This window comes from Sapajus apella, unplaced genomic scaffold (genome assembly GCF_009761245.1).
Source record: "Sapajus apella isolate SASKATOON/1434 unplaced genomic scaffold, GSC_monkey_1.0 scaffold17, whole genome shotgun sequence".
In the NCBI taxonomy this organism is placed as follows: Eukaryota; Metazoa; Chordata; class Mammalia; order Primates; family Cebidae; genus Sapajus; species Sapajus apella.
Genome location: NW_022436957.1, coordinates 5,776,326 through 5,800,395, shown reverse-complemented (window position 1 = coordinate 5,800,395; position 24,070 = coordinate 5,776,326). Strand labels below are relative to the sequence as shown.

The following is a 24,070-nucleotide window of genomic DNA, read 5'->3' as shown; positions in this document are numbered from 1 at the left end:
TCAGTCAATAGCATTGAGCTGGCCGGGCATGATGGCTCACGCCTGTAATCTCAGCACTTTCGGAGGCCGAGGCAGGCAGATCACCTGAGGTCAGGAGTTTGAGACCAGCCTGGCCAACGTGGCAAAATCCCGTCTCCACTAAAAATACAAAAATTAGTCGGGCGTGGTGGCAGACGCCTGTAATCCCAGCTACTTGGGAGGCTGAGGCAGGAGAATTACTTGAACCTGGGAGGCAGAGGTTGCAGTGAGCCGAGATCATGCCACTGCACTCCAGCCTGGGCAACAGAGCCAGACTCCGTCTCAAAAAAAAGCACTGAGCAACTCTGCAGCCACCTGGAGAACATCTGTGCTGAATTCTGTGGCAGGGACTGGTAATTGTCACTGGAATTCATTCTCTCCTTCTTGCAGGACACATGGATACATTTGGTGGCCCCATTTATGGTTGGGGGTGGATATATGTTAAAGTTGTCCATGGAGTGTGGGTAGAAGTAAGAGGTGTGGATTCTGGCCCAGGACTTAAGACACCCTAGAGGTGTGTGTCCTCCATGCTATCTTTCCTCTTGCCACTTCCTGCCACCCACAGACGGAGGCAGCCCAGCATTGAGCTAGAGACAAGGACAACATCCTAGGGGGGGAGGGGAAACAAGAGGAAACCCAAATCCCCGAATGACTGTTTGGAAGCAGGTCACCCACTGATCTCAAGTGTCCATCTTGGTCAGTTGGTGAGATTTGTAGTTTAAGTCACTGAATTATTATTATTTTTTGAGATAGAGTCTCACTCTGTGGCCCAGGCTGGAGCGCAGTGGCATGATCTTTGCTCACTGCAACTTCCGCCTTCGAGGTTCAAGAGATTCTCCTGCCTCAGCCTCCCGAGTAGCTGGGATTACAGGCATGTGCCACCATGCCTAGCTAATTTTTATATTTTTCGTACAGACGGGGTTTCGCCATGTTGGCCAGGCTGGTCTCGAATCCTTGACCTCAGGTGATTCACCTGCCTCGGCCTCCCAACGTGCTAGGATTACAGACATGAGCCACCATGCCCAGCCAGGTCACTGCATTTTTAAAATCTCCTTTCTAAAACAGGATAGCTTTCATGTATCTCATACAGACCCCAATCTCACTTCTCAACTACATAAACTATAGATGGATCAAAATCTAATGCAAGCAAACAAACAAAAGAAGTATGGGGGACTTTGGTTTTTTGTTTTCTTTTGTTTTGTTAGAGACAGGGTCTTGCTCTGTCCCACAGGCTGGAGTACAGTAGTGCGATCATGGTTCACTGCAGCCTCAACCTCCCAGTCTAGACAAATCCTCCTGCCTCAGCCTCCATAGTAGCTGGGACTACAGATGTGTGCCACCATGCCCAGCTAATTTTTTTTTTTTTTTTTTTTTTGTAGAGACAGAGTCTTGCTATGTTGCCCAGGCCGGTCTCAAACTCCTGGGCTCAAGCCATCTTCCACCTCAGCCTTCCAGGTGTGAGCCAGTATGCCCAGTTATGTGGGGGAAATTACTATAAAACTTTTTAAATTAGAAACAAATTTTATTGTATATGTTTACGGTGTTCAACTTGATGATTTGATATATGTGTACATTGTGAAATAATCCCCACAATCAGGCTAGTTAAATATCCACCCCGTCCCATACTTAGGTTTTTTTCTTTGTGGTCAGAACACTTAGGATCTACCCTGTTAGCAAATTTCAAGTACACAGTGCAGTATTGTCACCTATAGTCACCGTGTGATATGTGACATCTCTGGAATGTATTCATCTGGTGAAACTGAAAGTTTGCACCCCCTGACAGACATCTCTCCATTCCACCCTCCCCCAGCCCCTAGAAATTCCCATTCTCTTTGGCATCATGGAAACGCTGGCCTCATACCATAGCCAGAGATGTCACGCTGGCGGCATGCCTCCACTGCAGTGTGGCTCCTGTTAATGCAGTTCACTTCCCCTTCTGCTCATTCCTATGAAGTCAGACACTGAGAAAGGGCTGAGATTGTCCCCTCCTGCCAGGGAAAGAGGTAGCCTGCACCGGTTTCATGTGCACATCTGACCAAAGACTGCAAGGCTCTGTTCAGACACAGACTGTGTATTCTTCACAGCAGAAATCAGCAGCCCTGCAAACTCCTGGGTTGGTCCCTGCCACCCTGATTCCCACGGGCCACACTGAGGGCTGAGCGTTCACCTGCAGCTGCGCAGGTTGGCCGCAGGAAGGGAGCCCCGAGTTGGGAGCTGGAGTTTCCTCGGGGTGGTTTCAAGACCTGCCATCCTCCCCTCCATAGACATGACCTGGAATGTCCCTCACTGCCCAGGGGCTGAGGGAAAAGCTCTCTCGGGCTGTAATGCTGGAAGGTAAGCCCCTATCTCCTAGGAGGTGATGGAGAAGGCTTTAGGATGTGGGAATGCCTCTGCAGAGGGAGACAATCTCTATCTTTACTAGATGCTATCTCTGGCTCCCAAGGCTGGTGGCTCTCCAATCAGTGCTGACCAGAGCTCCTCAGGGCCCTTTGCCGCCAGCAACCAGGACCCATGGGAATGCTGAGACATCTAGGGAGAATAGTCACTCAACACTTTTGTTTGCCGTTTCAGGCCTGGTGTGCTGAGACATCACCCGCTGCTGCCAGCCATTGTTACTAAACTAGCCCTTGTTGGTTGCCCCCAACTTTCTCCTGCTTTTAGAAATATAGTTGCCCATCCCTCTGTATCCACAGGGTGGTGGGGGGATGGGTTCTTGGATGCCCCAAGAGTTGCTCAAATCCAAGGATACCCAAGTCTCTGATATAAAATGGAGTAGTATTTGCATATAAGCTAGGCACATCCCCTGTACACCTTAAATCATCTCTAGATTATGTATACTATTTAATACAATGTTGATGCTATGTAAATAGTTATTGCACTGCATGGTTTGGGGAATAATGACAAGAAAAGGTCGGTGTATATTCTGTACAGATGCAACCATCTTAGGTCTAACTACACATCAGCCACAATGGAATATTTTTGAGACCGAAGGAGGCTGAGGCAGGAGGATTGCTTGAGGCCAAGAATTCAAGATCAGCTTTGGCAACATGATGAGCCCTCATCAACAGCACCACTACCACCACCACCACCACGACAAGAACAAGCCAATGAAACATTTTTTGGAACTTTTGTTCGAATTTTTTCAATTCTCAATTGGTTGAATCTGGGGATATGGAACCAGTGGATAGGGAGGGCCCCACACAGTCCCTTCATTAAACTCACCTTAAATTACTCAGTTTGCACGTGCCACATGCTTGCTGTAGAGATCCTCTCTGGATTAAGAATATATATATATATATATATATATATGTTCTTAAATATATATATATTTCTTTATATATAAATATATATATTACACATTATTTATATATATATATATATATATATATATATATATATAATGTGTAATATATATTGAGATGAAGTGTTGCTCTTGTTCCCCCAGCTGGAGTGCAATGGCATGATCTCAGCTCACTGCAACCTCTGCCTCGTGGGTTCAAGCGATTCTCCTGTCTCAGCCCCCTGAGTAGCTGGGATTACAGGCGTCTGCCACCAAGCCCAGCTAATTTTTGCATTTTTAGTAGAGATGGGGTTTCACCATGTTGGCCAGGCTGGTCTCGAACTCCTGACCTCAGGTGATCCACCCACCTCAGCCTCCTGAAGTGTTAAGACTACAGGCGTGAGCCACTGTGCTCAGCCAAGAATATATTTTATAAAATTACGAATCAATGGGAAAAAGACAAACCTAAAGGGATAAGAAGCAAAGGCTCTGGGCAGGAAATTCACAAAGACAAAACCTTGCTAAGCAATAAGCATGAAAAGATGCTTAACCTCAGAGAGGCCAAAACTGAGCCTCATATCCCACAGCAGTGGTGAGATGTGAGGAAATGGGATTCTCATTGGCTATTGGCTGAACTGAAAACTAAGGCATTAGGGAGTGCGATTTGGGAGTATCCTGGGAACTGCCGAGGCTCTGCCATTCCTCTCCTAGGAATGCCAAAGGCCTCTGGTCTCCATTCAATCCTGCTCTCTGCAGGGCCCCTGGTGGCACTAGTCCTCACCTGCCGCATCCCAAGCACATTGATTCCCGGTGACTGGAAACAACCAAGTGTTTGTCAATAGGATAATGTGTTAGTAAAGTATATATGTGTGTGTGTGTGTGTGTGTGTGTGTGCATATATATATACATATATATATAAACTTTATACTATATATTGTGTGTATATGTATTATGATATATAATATATATTATATATGATATATATCATTATAATTTATAATTATTATGATATATAATTAATATATATATCATATATATATATAATATGATATACATATTGAGATGGAGTTTCCCTCTTGTTGCCCAAGCTGGAGTGCAATGGCATGATCTCGGCTCACTGCAACCTCCACCTCCTGGGTTCAAGTGATTCTCCTGCCTCAGCCTCCCATGTAGCTGGGATTACAGGCACACGCCAAAGCGCCACCATGCCCAGCTAATTTTGCATTTTTAGTAGAGACGGGATTTCACCATGTTGGCCAGTCTGGTCTTGAACTCCTGACCTCACGTGATCTGCCCACCTCAGCTTCCCAAAGTGCTGGGATTACAGGCACAAGCCACCGCACCGCACCCAGTAGAGTATATTTATAAATTATAGGACAGAAATAATTAGCCAGGTCTATGTCAACATGGGTAAATGTCTAGTCATACTGTTAAGTGAATAAAGAATATGCTCTTGTGTGAAACTTTAAAACTCAGAACAATACTGTATTGTTTAATAAACATACTTTTGTAGTTAAAGTCTGTGACTAGGGATAGGGAGGATCAATACCACCTTCAGCTTAGAGATTACTTGTGGGTTGGAAGGACAGGAATCAATTGGATAGAGGAACGGTTCAACTCTACCTGTAAACTATTACTTCTGAAAAATGTCGGCCGAGCGCAGTGGCTCACGCCTGTAATCCCAGCACTTTGGGAGGCCGAGGCGGGTGGATCACAAGGTCAAGAGATCGAGACCATCCTGGTCAACATGGTGAAACCCCGTCTCTACTAAAAATACAAAAAATCAGCTGGGCATGGTGGCGCGTGCCTGTTATCCCAGCTACTGAGGAGGCTGAGGCAGGAGAATTGCCTGAACCCAGGAGGCGGAGGTTGCGGTAAGCCGAGATCGCGCCATTGCACTCCAGTCTGGGTGACAAGAGCGAAACTCCATCTCAAAAAAAAAAAAAAAAAAAAAATGTCTGAAGCAAAGATGGCAACAAATTAACACGTATCAAAATTGAATAGTGATTCATTGAGTGGCTGTAATATTCTTCTTGGCATATTTTGTATACGGTACATCTTTTATAATTTAAGGACAGTTAAAACAGCCTAAATGACTAATTTAAATCAGTGAAACAAGTCACAGTGCATCCACAGGATGGAACACAGTGCACCATTTACAAATCACCATATCAAAGAATTTAGGGATACTGGGAAAATGCTCAAGATACATTCAATGTGAAAGGATACATTAGAAAACAATTGTTGTTAAGTGAAATAAGCCAGGCACAGAAAGACAGACTTCAAATGTTCTCACTTATTTGTGGGAGCTAAAAATCAAACAATTGAACTCATGGACATAGAAGGTAGAAGGAAGGTTACCAGAGCCTGGCAAGGGAGTGGGTGGGGAGTAGGATGGTTAGTGGGTACAAAACTATAATTACTAATAGATAGAATGAATAAGATCTAGTATTCGATACTACAACAGGGTGACTACAGTCAACAATAATGTAAGTTAAAAATAAGTAAAAGAATATAATTGGATTGTTTGTAACATAAAGAAATGATAAATGCTTGAGGGGATGGACACCCCCTTTACCACAATGTGATTATTATGCATTGCATGTCTGTATCAAAATATCAACCCATAGATATATACGCCTACTATATACCCACAACAATTAAAAAATAAGGCCAGGTGTGGTGGCTCATGCCTGTAATCCCAGCCCTTTGGGAGGCTGAGGCTGGTGGGTCACCTGAGGTCAGGAGTTCGAGACCAGCCTAAAATGGAGAAACCCCACCTCTACTAAAATCACAAAATTAGCCGGGCATGATGGCGCATGCCTGTAATCCCAGCTACTCAGGAGGCTGAGGCAGGAGAATCACTTGAACCTGGGAGGCGGAGGTTGTGGTGAGATGAGAACCCGCCATTGCACTCCAGCCTGGACAACAAGAGCAAAACTCTGTCTCAAAAAAAAAAGAGTACAAATAACATGCAGAAGCAGGCCGAGCTGAGGCGGGTCCAGAGAATTGGATTCCCCAGGCACATTGAAGGGGGTACCCTGCGCCCACGAGGACGGCCCCACCATAGACTTCCAGGCTGCAGCAAATCTCGCTCAGCATCCACTGCCACTGGGCTGCCACCCCCACCTCCAGGAGGAATGGTCCCACTCCACTCTCACAGCGCTGTGGCGCCATAGGGCCCTGCCCCAGCCCCCGCCTTGACTGTCTTCGGGGAGACCCACGGCTGTTCTGAATGGCATCTAGAACATTGAGTCCTTTCCAGAAAGTTTTCCACTGGATTGGCCCAGATGCATCAGAGGAATCGCTCTCCATGGCGGCTATGGCCTTATGAATGGACTTCTTCAACAATAAGAACTGAAAGGTGAAATGATCCCTGGAGCCATGGGCTGCAGAATGCAAGTTGCATTTGCAGGCCTGAAAACAACTGAATGAATCTCCCTGTAGCTCTCCCTCAGAGCTCTTGGGTGACCAGGTGCATTATCAATGGGCAGCAGTATTTGGAAAGGAATCTTTTTTTCTGAGCAGTACTTCTCAACAGTGGGCTTAAAATACTTGATAAACCAGTAAACCATGCTCTAGACGGGCTGTCATCCAGACTTTGTTGTTCCATTTCTAGAGCACAGGCAGAGTAGATTTAGCATCGTTTTTTGTTTTTGTTTTGTTTTGTTTTTGATTTTTTGAGAGTCTCACTCTGTCACCCAGGCTGGAGCACAGTGGCACAATCTCAGTTCACTGCAACTTCCACCTCCCAAATTCAAGAGATTCTCCTGCCTCAGCCCCCTGAGTACCCGGGACTACAGGTGTGTACCACCACGCCCAGCTAAATTTTTGTATTTTTAGTAGAGTCAGCGTTTCACCTTGTTGGCCAGGATGGTTTCCGTCTCTTGACCTCCTGATCTGCCTGCCTCAGCCTCCCAAAGTGCTGGGATTACAGGCGTGAGCCACCACGCCCAGCTTGATTTAGCATCATTCTTAAGGGCCTTAGGATTTTTGGAATGGCAAATGAGCGTAGGCTTCAATTTAAAGTCACCAACTGCATTAGCCCCTGGCAAGAGAGGCAGCCTGTCCTTTGAAGCTGTGAAGCTAGGCATTAACTTCTCCTCTCTAGGTGTGAAAGTCCTAGGTAGCATCTTCTTCCAATATAAGCCCATTCATCTACATTGAAAATCTGTTGATGAGTGTGGTCACCTTCATCCATGATTGTGGCTAGGTCTTCTGGAGAACTCGCTGTGGGCCCTCCATCAGCACTTGCTGCTACACCGTGCAATTTCATGTATGGAGATGGCTTCTTTCCTTAAACTTCATGAACTAGCCTCTCCTAGCCTCAACTTCCTCAGTAGTTTCCTACTATATCCACCGACTGTGTACCCACAATAACATTGTTATTTATTTATTTATTTATTTATTGAGATGGTGTTCTCACTATGTCACCCAGACTGGAGTGCAATGGTGCCATCTTGACTCACTGCAACCTCTGCCTCCCGGGTTCATATGATTCTTGTGCCTCAGCCTCCAGAGTAACTGGGATTACAGGTGCCTGCTACCATGCCTGGCTAATTCTGGTATTTTTAGTAGAGATGGGGTTTCACCATGTTGGCCAGGCTGATCTCGAACTCCTGACCTAAGGTGATCTGCCTGTTTTGGCCTCCCAAAGTGTTGGGATTATAGGCATGAGCCATCATGCCTGGCCACAAACATTAAAAAAATTTTTTTAAAAAGAATGCAATTGTATGTGGATGGCACATTTTGCTTTAAAAACATGTCATTTCCTGTTTCCAGCACACATCTGTAAACATGAAGATAAATGTCTGAGTGTTAATCTTGGCTATATCTGAGTAGTGCCACAACAGGTAATTCGGAGTTTTATCCTATTCTGTATACCAACTTTGCAATAAATATGTAGTAATTCTTTCATAAAAATTAACAATATAATGAATAATTTGTTTGTTCAAATAACAGGTCAAAATAAACAACTGAGCAATGAAGAGCAATAGTGTTCAATTTCAGGCTACTGTACTCTGAAACTATTTGAGGGGCTTATGCTGCCACCTGGCGGAAGAATGCTTTATGAATGTAGAGTAATTTATATAATCCAGACTATGTTCATTATTTATAACTTTTATTATTAAAAATTAATACATGCTCAATACAGAACAAAGAATCCATAAAGGTACAAAGAAAGAAAAAATCACCCATAATTTCACTTTACCATTGACTCAAGTTTCTGAGTTCCTAGGCAGGAGAGATACACGAATCAGGGTGTAACAGTTCTCTCAGTATAAAGTCAGCTTTTCTGCCATTTAGGTGCTAGTCTTGGACATGATTCTTATACTTGATTCTTGCTTTGTTTACCTATAATCAAGTTTCTTCATTTATACAAATATCTAGTAGTTTGACCCTGTTCAGATATCTTGGTTGCTTTAAGTTCTTTTTTTCTTACTATTAAAAATAAATGTTGCCATAAACATCATAGACACACACACACAAACACACAGATACACATACACATACACATGCACATACACATACACATACACATACACAGACATACCCTGGAGATATTGCAGGTTCAGTTCCAGACCACCAAAATAATGCAAATGTCTCTGTAACATGAGTTGCATGATTTTTTTGGTTTTCCCAATGTATATAAACATTATGTTTACTCGATATTGTAGTCTACATATATATACATTTTTTTTTTTGAGATGGACTTTCACTCTTGTTGCCCAGGCTGGAGTGCAATGGTGAGATCTTGGCTCACCGCAACATCTGCCTCCCAGGTCCAAGAAAAAATTCTCCTGCCTCAGCCTCCCAAGTAGCTGGGATTACAGGCACCCACCACCACGCCCAGCTAATTTCGTATTTTTAGTAGAGATGGGGTTTCTCCATGTTGGTCAGGCTGGTCTCACACTCACGACCTCAGGTGATCCATCCGCCTCGGCCTCCCAAAGTGCTAGGATTACAGGCGTGAGGCATCGTGCCCAGACTATTATAGTCTATTAAGTGTGCAATAGTATTATGTCTAAAAAACTGTAGTTCCCTTAAGTGAAATTACTATATTGCAGGCTGGGCGAGGTGGCTCATGCCTGTGACCCCACCACTTTGGGAGGCCTAGGCGGGAGGAATTCTAGACCAGCCTGGACAACATGGCAACAACCCAATCTCTACTAAATATACAAAAATTAGCCAGGCGTGGTGGTGTACGCCTGTAGTCCCAACTACTCTGGAGGCTGAGGTGGGAGGCTAGCTTGAGCCCGGGTAGTTGAGGCTTCAGTGAGCCGTGATAGTGCCACTGCACTCTAGCAGCCTGGGTGACAAAGTGAGACCCTACGTTGAAAAACAAAGACTACCTTATTGCTAAAAAATGCTAAGGATCATGTGAGCCTTTAGTGAGTGGTAATCATTTTGCTGGTGGAGAGTCTTGCCTCTATGCTCATGGCTGCTGACTGATTAGGGTGGTGGTTGCTGAAGGCTGGGTTGGCTGTGGCAATTTCTTAAGATAATACAGCAAGGAAGTTTGCTGCATCCATCGACTCTACCTTTCACAAAGAATTTCTCTGTAGCATGTGATGCTTTTTGATAGCATTTTACCCAGATTAGAACTTCTTTCAAAAATGAAGTCAATCTTTTTGAATCCTGTTACTGGTTTATCAACTAGGTTGATGTAATAATCTTTTTTTTTTTTTCCCTCTCTCCTTTTTTTTGAGACAAAGTCTCCCTTTGTCACCAGGCTGGAGTGCAGTGGTGCGGTCTCGGCTCACTGCAACCTCCACCTCCCGGGTTCAAGCGATTCTCCTGCCTCAGCCTCCCGAGTAGCTGGGACTACAGGTGTGCCACCATGCCCAGCTAATTCTTGTATTTTTAGTAGAGACGGGGTTTCACCGTGTTGGCCAGGATGGTCACGATCTCTTGACCTTGTGATCCACCTGCCTCAGCCTCCCAAAGTGTTGGGATTACAGGCGTGAGCCACCATGCCCAGCTGGTTGATGTAGTATTCTAATCCTTTGTTTGTGCAAGTAACGTCAAAATAAACAGCTGGTCAATTAGCAGTAATGTTCAATATCAGACCAAATACTGTGCTCTGAGACTATTTTTACTATTTAATATGCTTATGCTGTCACCTGGTGGAGAAATCAAAGAATCCCTCTGGTTTATCAATCAAGTTTATGGAATATTCTAATCTTGTGTTGTCATTTCAATAATGTTCACATCTTCACCAGGAAGAGATTGTGTCATAAGAAACTACTAGCAGCTTCTGAGCCAGGGACCATGGCTCACACCTGTAATTCCAACACTTTGGGAGGCCAAGGCAGGAAAGTCTTTTGAGTAGGAGTTTGAGACCAGCATGGGCAACAAAGTGAAGCCCCATCTCTACAAAAAAATAAACAATTAGCTGGGCATGGTGGCATGTGTCTGTAGTCTCAGCTACTTGGGAGGCTGAGGCTGTAATGAGCTGAGATCACACCACCACACTCCAGCCTGGGTGACAGAGCAAGACCCTGTTTCAAAAAATTAAATTAAATTAAAAGTAGTACTTTGATATTGTTTTTAAAAAGAAATAAAAAGCTCAATTAATGCATGGAGTATGAAAAAGTAAATAAAAACCACCGATAATTTCATTACAGTTAATATTTTAGCCCATTTCCACCCGATCTTCATCCAGTTCATATTTTTCAAGCTGGAAACATCTTTTATATTCATTTTGGTTTTCATTGTTCTTTGCTCTGTATTTTTTCCATTTTATTGTGAACATTTTATTTCTTTTTTTTTTTTTTTTTTTTCAGACAGGGTCTCATTCTCTCACTCAGGCTGCAGTGCAGTGGCATGATCACAGCTCCCTGCAGCCTTTAACACCTGGGCTCAATCGATCTTCCTGCCTTGGCCTCCCAAAATGTTGGGATTACAGGTGGGAGCCACTGTGTCAAGCCTAAAACTTTCACATATCAAACAAGGTTGAAACAATGTTAGAGTGAACAACTCAAATACCACCTAGATTCTCTCATTAACATTCTACTGTATTTTCCTTTTTCTATTCATTTTTCTGCTCTGATGAAGAGGTAGATTACTGTATTTTCTTTTTCTTTTTCTTTTTTTTTTTTTTTTTTTGAGACGGAGTTTCGCTCTTGTTACCCAGGCTGGAGTGCAATGGCGCGATCTCGGCTCACCGCAACCTCCGCCTCCTGGGTTCAGGCAATTCTCCTGCCTCAGCCTCCTGCGTCGCTGGGATTACAGGCACGCGCCACCATGCCCAGCTAATTTTTTGTATTTTTAGTAGAGACGGGATTTCACCATGTTGACCAGGATGGTCTCGATCTCTTGACCTCGTGATCCACCCGTCTCGGCCTCCCAAAGTGCTGGGATTACAGGCTTGAGCCACCGCGCCCAGCCTGTATTTTCTTTTTCATATATCTATTCATTTGTTCGTTCTTCTATCCATCCATCAATCCATCTTATTCTTTGATACATTTCATAGTAAATTGCAGCCATCAGTACACATCCCCCTAAATTTTCAGCAAGTATGCCACTAACTAGAGATTAATATTTGTTTCAACTGGCTTTCTTTGGATATAAACTTTACACTTAATAAACTGTAACAATCTTAATACATGTAAGTTTTGCTCATTTTTTTCATTTGCCAATTTTCATAAACATTTTGCTTAGCATCACATTAAATCAACAAAATAATCTCGGAAGGTGGAACAACTTCCAAAATTTACTCTCCCCATCTGGGACTGGGGACATGTCTCCTTTTTGGCTTTTAGTAAGGCTGAGCAGTTTGCAACATACAGGGTCTTGCATATTTCATATTAAGCTTATTACTAGATATTTGAGAGTTTGTTGCTTTGTGAAAGTACTCTATTTCAATTCTACCTTCTTTTTCTTTCTTTCTTTCTTTTTTTTTTTGAGATGGAGTTTCACTCTTGTTGCCCAGGCTGGAGTGCAATGGCGCGATCTTGACTCATCGCAATCTCTGCCTCCTGGGTTCAAGCGATTCTCCTGCCTCTGCCTCCCAAGTAGCTGAGATTACAGGCATGCCCCACCAAGCCCGGCTAATTTTTGTATTTTTAGTAGAGACGGGTTTCTCCGTGTTGGTTAGGCTAGTCTCAAACTCCCAACCTCAACCTCAGGTGATCCACCTGCCTTGGCCTCCCAAAGTTCTGGGATTACAGGTGTGAGCCAGTGTGCCTGGCCTCAATTCTAACTGGCTCATGTAGGAACACAGAAAGACTGTTGATGTTTGCGTATTTAATATCCAGCTATATAACTGAACTTTCTGTTGTAGTATAATAGCTTTTCCCAAGATTTTCTTGGGCTTTTCTTAGGTATAGGATCAGCTTAGCTGAACAAAGATTTACACACCCTTCTAGGAGAATTATACCTCTTTTCTTTGTCTCTTGACTTACATCATCCTGACTAGAACTTCCAGAGCAATCTAGCTGGGCGTGGTGGTGTACACCTGTAATCCCAGCTACTCAGGAGGCTGAGGCAGGAGAATCACTTGAACCTGGGAGGCAGAGGCTACAGCGAGCCAAGATCATGCCATTGCATTCCACCCTGGGCAAGAGATCGAGACTCCATCTCAAAAAAACAAAACAATAACAACAACAAAAAACTTCCAGAGCAATGTTATGTAACCATGGTAATGACAAGTTTTCAAGTCTGGTTTCCTATTTTCAGGGAATTCTTCTAATGTAGTGATTCACAAATGTGAGACCAGGGGAGGGGGGGTGCTTTGTTGGGGGGAAGGGGGATTTGAACAAGGCCCCACAGGTGATCCTGAAATGGCCCACACCACTCTAACTGTACTAATGCTTCATTGTTAAAGATACATTTGAGGCCAGGTTCGATGGCTCACCTAATCTGTCATGCCTTATCTATAAAAAAAGAAAACAAGATCTGATATACTTTCCTGTACCCTCCCCCATCATCAAATCTATTAGCAAGTGCTACTGGTTTGCTCTCCATGTTTCCAATGCAGACTGTTTCTAATGCAGAATGGAGACAAGCAATTGTTTTGCTGGTCTTCTAGAAATTTTCTTTCTCTCCTCTTCCCTTTCTTTGTTTTTCCTGTCACAGATTGACCTAATTGTAATCTGTTGTTGCTTGCCATTAAGTATCAATTAAAAAGTTTCCTTGGCCGGGTGGGGTGGCTCACACCTGTAATCCCAGCACTTTGGGAGGCTGAGGTGGGCAGTCACAAGGTGAGGAGATTCTAGACCATCCTGGCCAACATGGTGAAATCCTGTCTCTGCTAAAATACAAACAATTCGCCAGGCGTGGTGGCACGCGCCTGTAGTCCCAGCTACTCAGGAGCCTAAGGCAGGGGAATTGCTTGAACTGGGAAGGCAGAGGTTGCAGTGAGCCGAGATTGTGCCACTGCACTCCAGCCTGGAGACACAGCAAGACTCCGTCTTAAAAAAAAATAAAAATAAGTTTCCTTGAGGCCAGGTGCCTCAAGGCCTATAATCCCAGCACTTTGGGAGGCCAAGGCTTGATCTCAGGAGTTCAAGGCCAGCCTGGGCAACAATACAAAAAATTAGCCAGGCGTGGTGGTGTGTGCCTCTGGTCCCAGATCCTTGGAAGGCTGAGATGGGAGGATGGCTTGAGCCCAGGGACCAGAGGTTGCAGTGAACTGAGATTGCACCACTGCACTCCAGCCTTAGTGACAGACCCTGTCTCAGGAAAAAAAAAATTTCCTTTAAGGAGTGAATTTATGCTCAATTTTCCCACTTCAAAATCAAATATCACACCCTATGAGAAGCCAGTTTGCCCTGTGCCTGAAAATGTTGACATGCTCCCATTAATGTGGGAGGTAAACAGGTGATACTGAAAACAACCAGTGCTGTCAGAAAAGTAAGACATGGGAAGGAGCAACAATATAATGCCCCCTTTGTAGCAGTCTTAAACTATTTATAGCAGAGTAATCACTGATGAGTTCATTTTTTAATTAATAATAATTCATCCAGGTGTTCAAAATAAGTGAGCTTTAGGTAGAAGGAGGAAGACTCTAGTAAGGGATGTTTCCCAGCAGCTGGTCCCTGCACCAGGAACATCAGCATTCACAAGAGACTTGCCAGAAATGCAAATTCCCAACTCAGACTTACTGAATCAGCAAAGCTGGGTAGAAATCCAGGACACTGTGTTTTAACAAGCTCTCCAGGGGATTCAGATGCACCCTCAAGTTTGAGAAGCCCTGCTTTGCAGATACTTTAGGCCTCAGGGGAAGTAGAAAGCCTTCTGAGTTCGGAGGCAGCATGCAAGAAAGCTATCAGCCAAGATATCATCAAATGTGAAACAGGAGTATTGATAACTATCTCTGCCCCATCAGTCAGTTTTGGTCAGGAAAATGCTAGGTATTTCAAACAGGGAGAATTTAATGCAGGACATTAGGGACTGGAAGAATGGGCTGGCTTGGAGAGTGAAGGTCAGAGAAAGAAAGTTACTTCTGGGTTTCAGGAAATTGGGCTGCTGCTGAAGTCCCAGGAAGACATAGCCTATGTTCATGGCTGCCTGTGTCACTGAAGCAGAGGGCTCACAGGAGAATGCTCAGAGAGCATTCCACAGTTCATGAAAGTCACACCTGCTGAGTGGGGCCCAGAAGCAGTTACCTAAATCTGTGTAAACAAGACCTATGCTCCTAATACAAGTTACAAAACAAAACTGTTTGTTGTATTAGTACAACAAAAGAGAAGAAATATTTAATGTTTCCCTGGCAACTATAAATACTGAATAGAAAAAGTAACACTCTGCATGACTCCTGCTGGCAACAATGTGTGCAAGCAATGGAGTGGATACTTCCCTGCTGAGCCTTCAGATGAGACCACAGGCCAGCTTGGCAATTTGACTCCAGCTTTGTGAGAGAACTTGAAGCAGAAGCTGTGCCTAAACTCCTGATCCATAGAAGCTGTGAGATAATAATAATTGGGTCTTGCTTTAAGCCACTAGTGCTAGGTTAATTTGTTACACAGCAATAGATAACTGACAGAGAACATTTAAAAAAAGTAAAAACAGACCTGAAACATTTTTTAAAAAGTTCAACCTCACTAATAAAATAAATACATGGCTGGTTGTGGTGCCTCACACGTGTAATCCCAGCACACTGGGAGGCTGAGACGAAAGGATTGCTTGACCCCAGGAGTTTCAGACCAGCCTGGGCAATAGTGAGACCGCATCTCTAACAAAACAAAACACTTCCCCACGAAATACACATTAAAAATGATGCTGAGATACCATTTCTCACCTATTATGTTAAAAAAATCAAAAGTTTTACAATATATTCTTTTGATAAGAGTGTAAGGAAGCTGACATTCTCATAGTTTGTTCATGGGAGTGCAAAGTGGGTTACTCTTATAGTGAAACATTTTGCAATTAGTTTTTTAAATTACAGATTTGCTTACCCTTTAATCTAGTAGCCGCAGGAATCTGTCCCAGTGGTATACTAGCAAAAATGCAGAAGGATGTATGCACAAAGTTATAATATGTACACACACACATGCACATACACATATACACATACATAACTGGTTGAATAAACTAGGGTACATCCACATAATGGAATACCATGCAGCAATAAAAACAATGAGAAGATCTCTGCACATTGATATAGAGCAATCTCCAGGAATTTATTGTCAGGTGAAAAAGCAAGGTATCAATATATATATATATATATATATATATTATGATAGTATTTTGTAAGAAATTGAATAAATATAAACACACCCTTCTGTCTGCAAAAAGAGGAAAAAACAAAAAAACTGGAAAATGAACCAGAAATGTAAAAGTCACCTATGGTGGGAGACAATATAATAGAGACAGAAACATAAGTTTATTCAGATTTTTCTGAAGAAATATGGCTGTATAATTTTGACTTTGAAAATTAGATAAATATTCCATATATTCAAAATGGAAACTATATCAAAAAGACAAAGATAATCCCATAGAAAACTATGTCAAAAAGACAAAAGTAATGATATCAAAAATAGAAAAGCCGAAATGAATAAATTTAACTGTTTATCAAATTAGTGACATAATCATAAAAAGAAAATCATTACAGGCCAGGCACAGTGGCTCAAACCTATAATCCCAGCACTTTAGGAAGCCAAGGCTGGCAGATCTCTTGAGGCTAAGAGTTTGAGACCAGCCTGGTCAACATGGCAAAACCCCATCTCTACTAAAAATACAAAAATTAGCCAGGTGTGGTGGCACACACACCTGTAGTCCCAGCTACTCAGGAGGCTGAGGCACCAGAATTGCTTGAACCTGAGAGGTGGTGGTTGCATGGTTGCAGTGAGCCTAGATCTTACCACTGCATGCCAGCTTGGCAACAGAGTGAGACTTTGTCTGAAAAAAAAAAAAAAAAAAAAAAAAAGAACAACCATATATCCTGGTTCTGTTCACTAAAAAGACCTAATATAATGACAACTGAGTGGATAAGCACCACCAGTGCCCAAATTGTGGTTTCTAAATCCCGTCTTCATCTCCAGGGCTCACTAAAGGAACCACATAGCTGATTCAAGGTCTTGTGCCTGACATATACAAGATACACTTGGAAATCTTGTTGAGGGGTGAAAAAGAAAGCCTCAAAGGCTAATGGGGACTGCTAAAGGGCATGGGGTTTCCTTTTGGGGTGATGAAAATGTTCTGCAATTAGACGGTAGTGATGGTTGTACAACTCTGTGAATATACTAAAAAGTACTGACTTGGACACATTAAAGGGTGAATTTTACAGTCTGTGAATTATACTTCAACAAAATGTTATTTAAAATATTATTAAAATATTTTTAATAACAAGACAAAAAGCGTAATGGGGACAACATCACTGCTACCATGCAAATTATGGGAATGACATCCATAAAACTGCTACATGATCTTACTGCATGTAGAGTTTGCTGTGCTCCTGGGATAAATATTAACATAATTTTTAGTCATGTTTCTTGGAAGAATGGAAAATGACTTTGGTATCAATTCAATTTTATTAAAATTCCTATTTTTTCCTAAACTTTAAATGTAGAAACCAATACTCAAAGCTTTTTAATAAAACGGGTTTCAGCAAAATATATATGTGCTCATTAATATTCTAGGAAGGTTTTTAACTGGTAAAGTTAATTTGTTTAAAAAATAAGCTTCAGATTATGAGATGAGGGAATTTCTAGACTGTACATGAAAAAAATAATTTTGGGGGCTGGGCACGGTGGCTCACACCTGTAAGCCCAGAACTCTGGGAGGCCAAGGCTGGTGGATCACCTATCACCTGAGGTCAGGAGTTTGAGGCCAGCTGACCAATAAGGTGAAACACAATCTCAACTAAAAATACAAAAATTAGCTGGGCGTGGTGGTGTATACTGGTAATCCCAGCTACTCTGGAGGCTCAGACAGGAGAATTGCTTGAACCTGGGAGACAGAGATTGCAGTGAGCCAAGATTGTTCCGCTGTACCATACTGGGTGACAGAGGGAGACTCTGTCTCAAAAAAATATATAAATAAATAAAATAAAAAGGAAAGAAAATGAAAAAAAAAATAACTTTTGGAAATTGTCACTTATTTTGAAAACGAAATCCAAGATTAGGTTCCTGGAGAGTTTTGAGAACCTGTGCATAATTTGTGTGTATGGACATTCTTCTGGGAGAAATTTCCATGAGGTCACAAACCACTAGTACAAAAGGTAATTAGATGTAGAGTAAATAAACATGCTTTAATTTCAATATCTCTCTCCTTATCACCTGATGAGTGTAGCAAACAGTATTGTTGATATGTCCTTCTCCTTACCATTTTGTTCTTTAGGACAATTATTTTGTAGAGTGAATTTTATTGATAAAGTGAAGAGTTGCTTGAGGTAAATAGTATGTTAAGATTGTCCTGAATAAAGAGGTTTTCTTAATCTTAAAAAAAAAGCCAATGAGGACATGTCAAAGGACACACATGCCACCACAGCTTTACTACCAAAGATGGGACAATTCGATCATAAATGGGAAGGGTGAATGCAATTGAGTGAAACATTTGGAACTTATAAAAACCCACAGGTTACTCTTATAAACATTTATGAGGTAATTAGGGAAATGTGAACACTGACTGGGTATTTGAATATATTAAGCAGTGACTGGCCAGCCATGGTGGCTCATGCCTGTAATCCTAGCAATTTGGGAGGCCGAGGTGGGCAGATTGCTTCAGCCCAAAACTTCGAGACCAGCCTGGGAAATATAGCGAGATGCCCGTCTCAATTTGTGTGTGTATGTATATATATGTATAGATATATACAAATTGTAAAAAGAAGTTAACTGTTTGGTGTGATAGTGGCAATGTGGTTATGTTAAAAAGAATAAGAGGTCTGTATTTTTGAGAGATACATATAAAAGTATTTGTGGATAAAATAACATATTGCTGGGGATTTATTTAAAATCATCCAAGCTGGAGATGGGACAGGGAGGAAGGGTAGGGCTGAAACACGGTGGGTCAGATATTGATAATGATTGTGGCTGAGGCCATAGCTTCTCTACTTTGGAATGCACTTGAAAATTTCCAAAATAAAAACACAGAAACAATTTCATGAATTCATACTCAAGGGTTGAGTTGATACTCAAAAAAGAAAAAGAAGCCAGGCACAGTGGCTCACGCCTGTGATCTCAGCACTTTAGGAACCCGAGACAGGCAGATTGTTTGAGCTCAGTAGTCTGACACCAGCTTGGGCAACATGGTGAAATGCCATTTCTACAAAATACAAAAACTAGCTGGGCATGGTGGCGTGAACCTGTAGTCCCAGCTACTCTTGAGGCTGAGGTCAGAGGATCGCTTGAGCTTGGGAGGTGGAGGTTGCAGTGAGCTGAGATCGCACCACTGCACTCCAGCCTGGACAACAGAGCAACACTCCATCTCAAAAAAAAGAAAAAGAAAACAGAAATAATAAAAACAACCAATACATTGGTTAACCCTAATGGTAACTAGGACATTCTCCTTTTTCACTCTAGAAATCAACAATTGGAGCAAAGAATGAAGCATTTACTCTGCCTTTTTTTGTGTATGCACTGATTTTAGAGTAACCGAATAGCCACAGATGATGAGGGAAAACTTTTTTATTCTTCTTAGAGATGGGGTCTTACCCAGGTTGGTCTCCAACTCCTGGGCTCAAGAGAGTCTCCCACTTCAGCCTCCATGTAGCCCTCACACAAAAGCATTCAGCTGATATATCTGGCTAGAACGTTCACATTAGAAAGTCACCACTTGCAGCTTTGGGAGGCCAAGACAGGAGGATTGCTTGAGGCCAGGAGTGGGAGACCAGCCTGGGCAACATAATGAGACCCCATCTCTACAAAAACTTATTAGAAATTAGCTGGGGATGGTGGCACCCACTTGTCATCCCAGCTACACAGGAGGCTAAGGCAGGAGGGTTGCTTGAGCTCAAGAGTGCGAGATTACAGTGACCCATGATCCTACCACTGCAATCTAACCTGGGGGACAGAGATCCCTGTAGGAAGAAGAGAAGGAGGGAAGGAGGTAGGGAGAGAAGGAGAAAGGAGGGAGGGAGGGAAGGAGAAAAGGAGGGAAAGAGGGAGGGAGAGAAGGAGGGAAGGAGGGAGAGAAGGAAGGAAGAGGGGAGAGAAAGAAGAGGAGAAGGAGGGAGAGAAGGAGAGAAGTAGAAGGGAGAGAAGGAGAGAGGGAAGGAGGGAAAGAGAAATAGAGAGAAGGAAAGAATTGGGGAAGGAGGGAGAAAGAGAAGAAGGGAAGAAGGGAGAAAGAGAAGGAGGAAAAAAGGGAGGGAGAGGAGGTAAGGAGTGAGGGAGAGAGGGAATGAAGGAGGAACAGAGGGAGGGAGAGAAAGAGAGGAGGAGGAAAGGAGGGAGGGAGAGAAGGAAAGGAGGGAAGGAAGGAAGGGAGGGAGGAAAAAGGGAAGGAAGGAAGGGAAGGAGGGAGAGAGGGAGGGGGAGGGATGGAAGAAAGGAAAGGTCACTACTCACAATTCTCAGTGTGATAGTTTATTCAAACAAGGACCATCAGTAGATGAAACCATTAGTGGAAGTTTGATGAGGAAACTTACAAAAGGGATCAGGCATTCCCTTCATAGATCCACTGACCAATCTTAGCATCACTGAAAGGGATAATGACCATGTACCCCTGGCATAGTGCAATCAGTAGGAAGTACATGGTACCACCTATGAAATACTCTTCCTCTGAGAATAGACCAGGACTCTAATCAAGCCTCTAGAGGTAATAAATTAAGTTAATCCACTTTCTTCAGCAAATTAAAATCATTTATTAAAAAGGCAGATGAGGTCAAGCACAGTGGTTCTTACATGTAATCCCAGTGCTTGGGAGGCCAAGGCAGGAGGATCGCTTGATCCCAGGAGTTCAAGACCAGCCTGGACAACATGGTGAGACCTCATCTTTACAAAAATACAAAAAAATTAGCTGGGCATGGTGGCGCATGCCTGTAGTCCCAGCTACTTTTTGAGGTGGGAGGCTCACCAGAGCCTGGAGGTTAAGGTTGCACCAAGTCTTGATCATGTTACTGCACTCCAGCCTGGGCGACAGAGCAAGACCCTGATTCAAAAAAAAAAAAAAAAAAAAGGCAGAGGGGTTGCTATGTGTGAGTGTGTGTGTGTGTGCACGCACATGCACACGCGCACACAGTGGGGGGGTCAGTGTTTTAGATGAACACTTCAGAGGCAGAGTGAGCACTTGGTGTGGGACAAATAAAGGTACAGAATTATTTTTAAGGCATCTAAACATCTATTTCATAATGAGAAATAACTGCTCAGTTTTTTACATATATGGTTATGCAAGAAGTGTCCACTTTTTTAAAGAGTTCAATATGGAATTATATGGGGATAAAGAGACATGGTGTCTGGGGTTTGCTTTAAAGTACTTAGATAAAAGAGGCTGGGCACACTGGCTCATGCCTATAATCCCAGTACTTTGGGAGGCCAAGGTGGGCAGATCACTTGAAGTGAAGAGTTTGAGACCAACCTGGCCAACATGGTAAAACCCCGTCTCTACAAAAAATACAAAAATTAGCCGGGCGTGATGGCGGGTGCTTGTAATCCCAACTGCTTGTGAGGCTGAGGCAGAATTGCTTGAACCTGGGAGGCAGAAGTTGCAGTGAGCCGAGATCACGCCACTACACTCCAGCCCAGGCGACAGAGCGAGACTGTCTCAAAACAAACAAACAAACAAACCCACAAACAAACAAACAAACATAGGAAAAAGAAATGTAGATTAGAAAGGGGAAAGAATGGAAAGACAAAGCGGAAGTGCCGAATCTCAGTAACTGCGGAATCTGGCAATGCACGTGAGGAGATTTCTTATGATATCCTCTCTACTTTTGCACATTTTGGAAAACTTTACATGGTAGAGAGATGTTATTACCATGACATAGAAAATAAGCTCCATTCTTGGTTTTTTGTTTATTGGATTTTTGTTTTTCAAGAGACAGGATCTTGCTATGTGGCTCAGGCTGGAGTGCAGTGGTGCCATCATGTCTCACTGGAGCCTCCAACTCCTGGGCTCAAGCGATCCTCCCACCCCAGCCTCCCAAGTAACTAGAACCACAGGCATGCACCACCATGCCCAGCTATTTTATTTTTAATTTTTCTTGTAGAGACCAAGTATTGCTATGCTGCCCAGGCTGATCTTGAACTCCTGGCCTCAAGTGATCCTCTCGCCTCAGCCTCCCAAAGTGCTGGGATTAAAGGTGTAAGTCACCATGCCTGGTCTATGATTGTTTTTAGCAAAAGTTTAAGAGGGAGATGTGAGAGTTAATGTGCTTAGAAACTCTTAATTCCCTACCCTTAATTTATGGTGTTGGTTATTTGCTTTAGCCAACAATAATTAAAATCCAGTTGCAATAAGACCAACTGGCAGGTGGGAAGATTTTTTTTTTTAATAAAAGTTCTCAATTCAACCAACAAATCAGTGAACCACATTCAGATACACAAGATAACAGAAGGAAGCAGTTGGCCACCTTCTGTCCCAAACTACCCACTCCATGGTCTTGAGTCCTTGGAAATATTTGGTAGAGCATGCTAATAACACTCCCATAAACTCCCAGAAATCTTGCATTTGCAAAGCCAATGCAACCAGGAAACTCACATTTCTGAAATTTCAGGATGCACTTGGGCGTATAGGGAACATCTGTACAACAGAGAAAATATCCCACTTAACAGCATCAGGAAGGCAGCTATCCCTGCCACTTGAATGGCCATGCCGACTTCCTGCACATCTGGCTTGAAGGGCATTTGGAAAGATGGTGGGAAGGTGATCCCCTTTGAATTAATGATAGCATCATAGTTCTGGAACACAGCAATTAAGATAAACATACCAGCAGCAATGTTGAGAATTCCTGAAACAATGAATGAATTGTAGGTGTTGCCCCCAAATAGTCCCAAGGACATGTTCCTAAGTGCTAAGATTTTAACGAGTCTCCCAAAGAATCCGAAAATGCTGGCAGTCAGTAGGAAGCTTTGAGCCATGTAAATTTCAGAAGGGAGAAAGTTGTCCTTGGAGCTGTATAGGTAACAAAATATGGCTGTGGTCCTGTTGGTGTGATGCTCGTAAATGCAGACTCTAAATAGTCCCACGTAGGCGACCGCAGGGGGGTAGGGTGGGGTGCCTTTCACATGCCATGTTCGCCAGTCCACAAGGCCCATGGACATAGAGGAGAGGATCCATCCTACGGTGGCAAGGGTGAAGACTGAAAATCCACAGTTGGCATTGTTGGAGAACCAGGCCATGGTGGCAGTGCACCCAGGAAACTACAAACAAATACAGAGTATGGTGAGGGGGGTGGCCCTGGGACCTGGGACAGCCTCCTATGAGTGAGCAGTGCCAGGAGGGAGGGGCTGTAATGGAGAAAGGAGACCCTGGACCCTCTTGCTCTGCTGGTGGGAGTGCAGTCTGAGCAAACTGTGCAGGGCTACTTTGCAACAGTTCCCAGAAGCCTTAAAATGCACCCACCTTAAGACTGCCAGTTCCACTTCTGGACATTGGTGTAAAGACATAATTAAGGATGGCCACAAACACGTAGCCACAAAGATGGTCATCACAGCATTGTTTGTAATATTGGAAACTGGGACACAACATCAAATCAAACAATAGGGCTTGGTGAAAGAATTTATGCTACATCCATGCGATGGAGCTATACACCAACATTGACGATACAAATGGAATCATACAAGGTGTAATAGTTTTGTGTGGCTCTTTTCACATGGCACATTTTCAAGGGTCATCCATGTTGTAGCAGGTATGAGAAGGTTGTCCCTTTTCATTGCTGAATGGTATTCCAGTGTATGGATAGACCACAGTTTGTTCATTCAACAGCTTTTGGACGTTTGGGTTGGTGCCATGTTTTGGCTATTATAAATAATGCTGTCATGAACACCTGAATATAAAAGTTTGTATGGGCATATGTCCTTGTTTCTCTGGTGTAGATGCCTAGGAGTGAAATTGGTGGTTCATGTGGTAAGTGTACATTCAATTTTTTAGAAATTGCTAAACTGTTTTCCCATGTGGCTGCACCATTTTATATTCCTACCAGCAATGATGGAGGTTCCAGTTTCTCCATATTTTCTCTCACATTTGGTACTTTTAATGTTTTTCATGACAGCCGTTCTAGTTGCCATTCTATGTGACCAAAAGGGAGATGTCCATAATATTTCAAATACAAATTACATGTTTCAAAAGAGTATGTATGATATAATCAGAGGTACAAATTGAACTGAAAGGCTATATCCCAATCTGTTAGGAGACATTTTAAACTGGGTCACACACATATAGAAAAGC

At 43.0% G+C, this 24,070-nt stretch overlaps 1 protein-coding gene across 1 annotated transcript; it reads right to left on the bottom strand.

The window, feature by feature from the left end:
- Positions 1 to 22,030: 22,030 nt before the first annotated feature.
- Positions 22,031 to 24,045, bottom strand: CLDN34 (claudin 34). The gene has a single exon (XM_032285817.1). It carries the CDS (start codon positions 23,020 to 23,022, stop codon positions 22,378 to 22,380), a length of 645 nt encoding a protein of 214 aa, XP_032141708.1. The 5' UTR covers positions 23,023 to 24,045; the 3' UTR covers positions 22,031 to 22,377.
- Between the last annotated feature and the right edge of the window lie 25 nt (positions 24,046 to 24,070).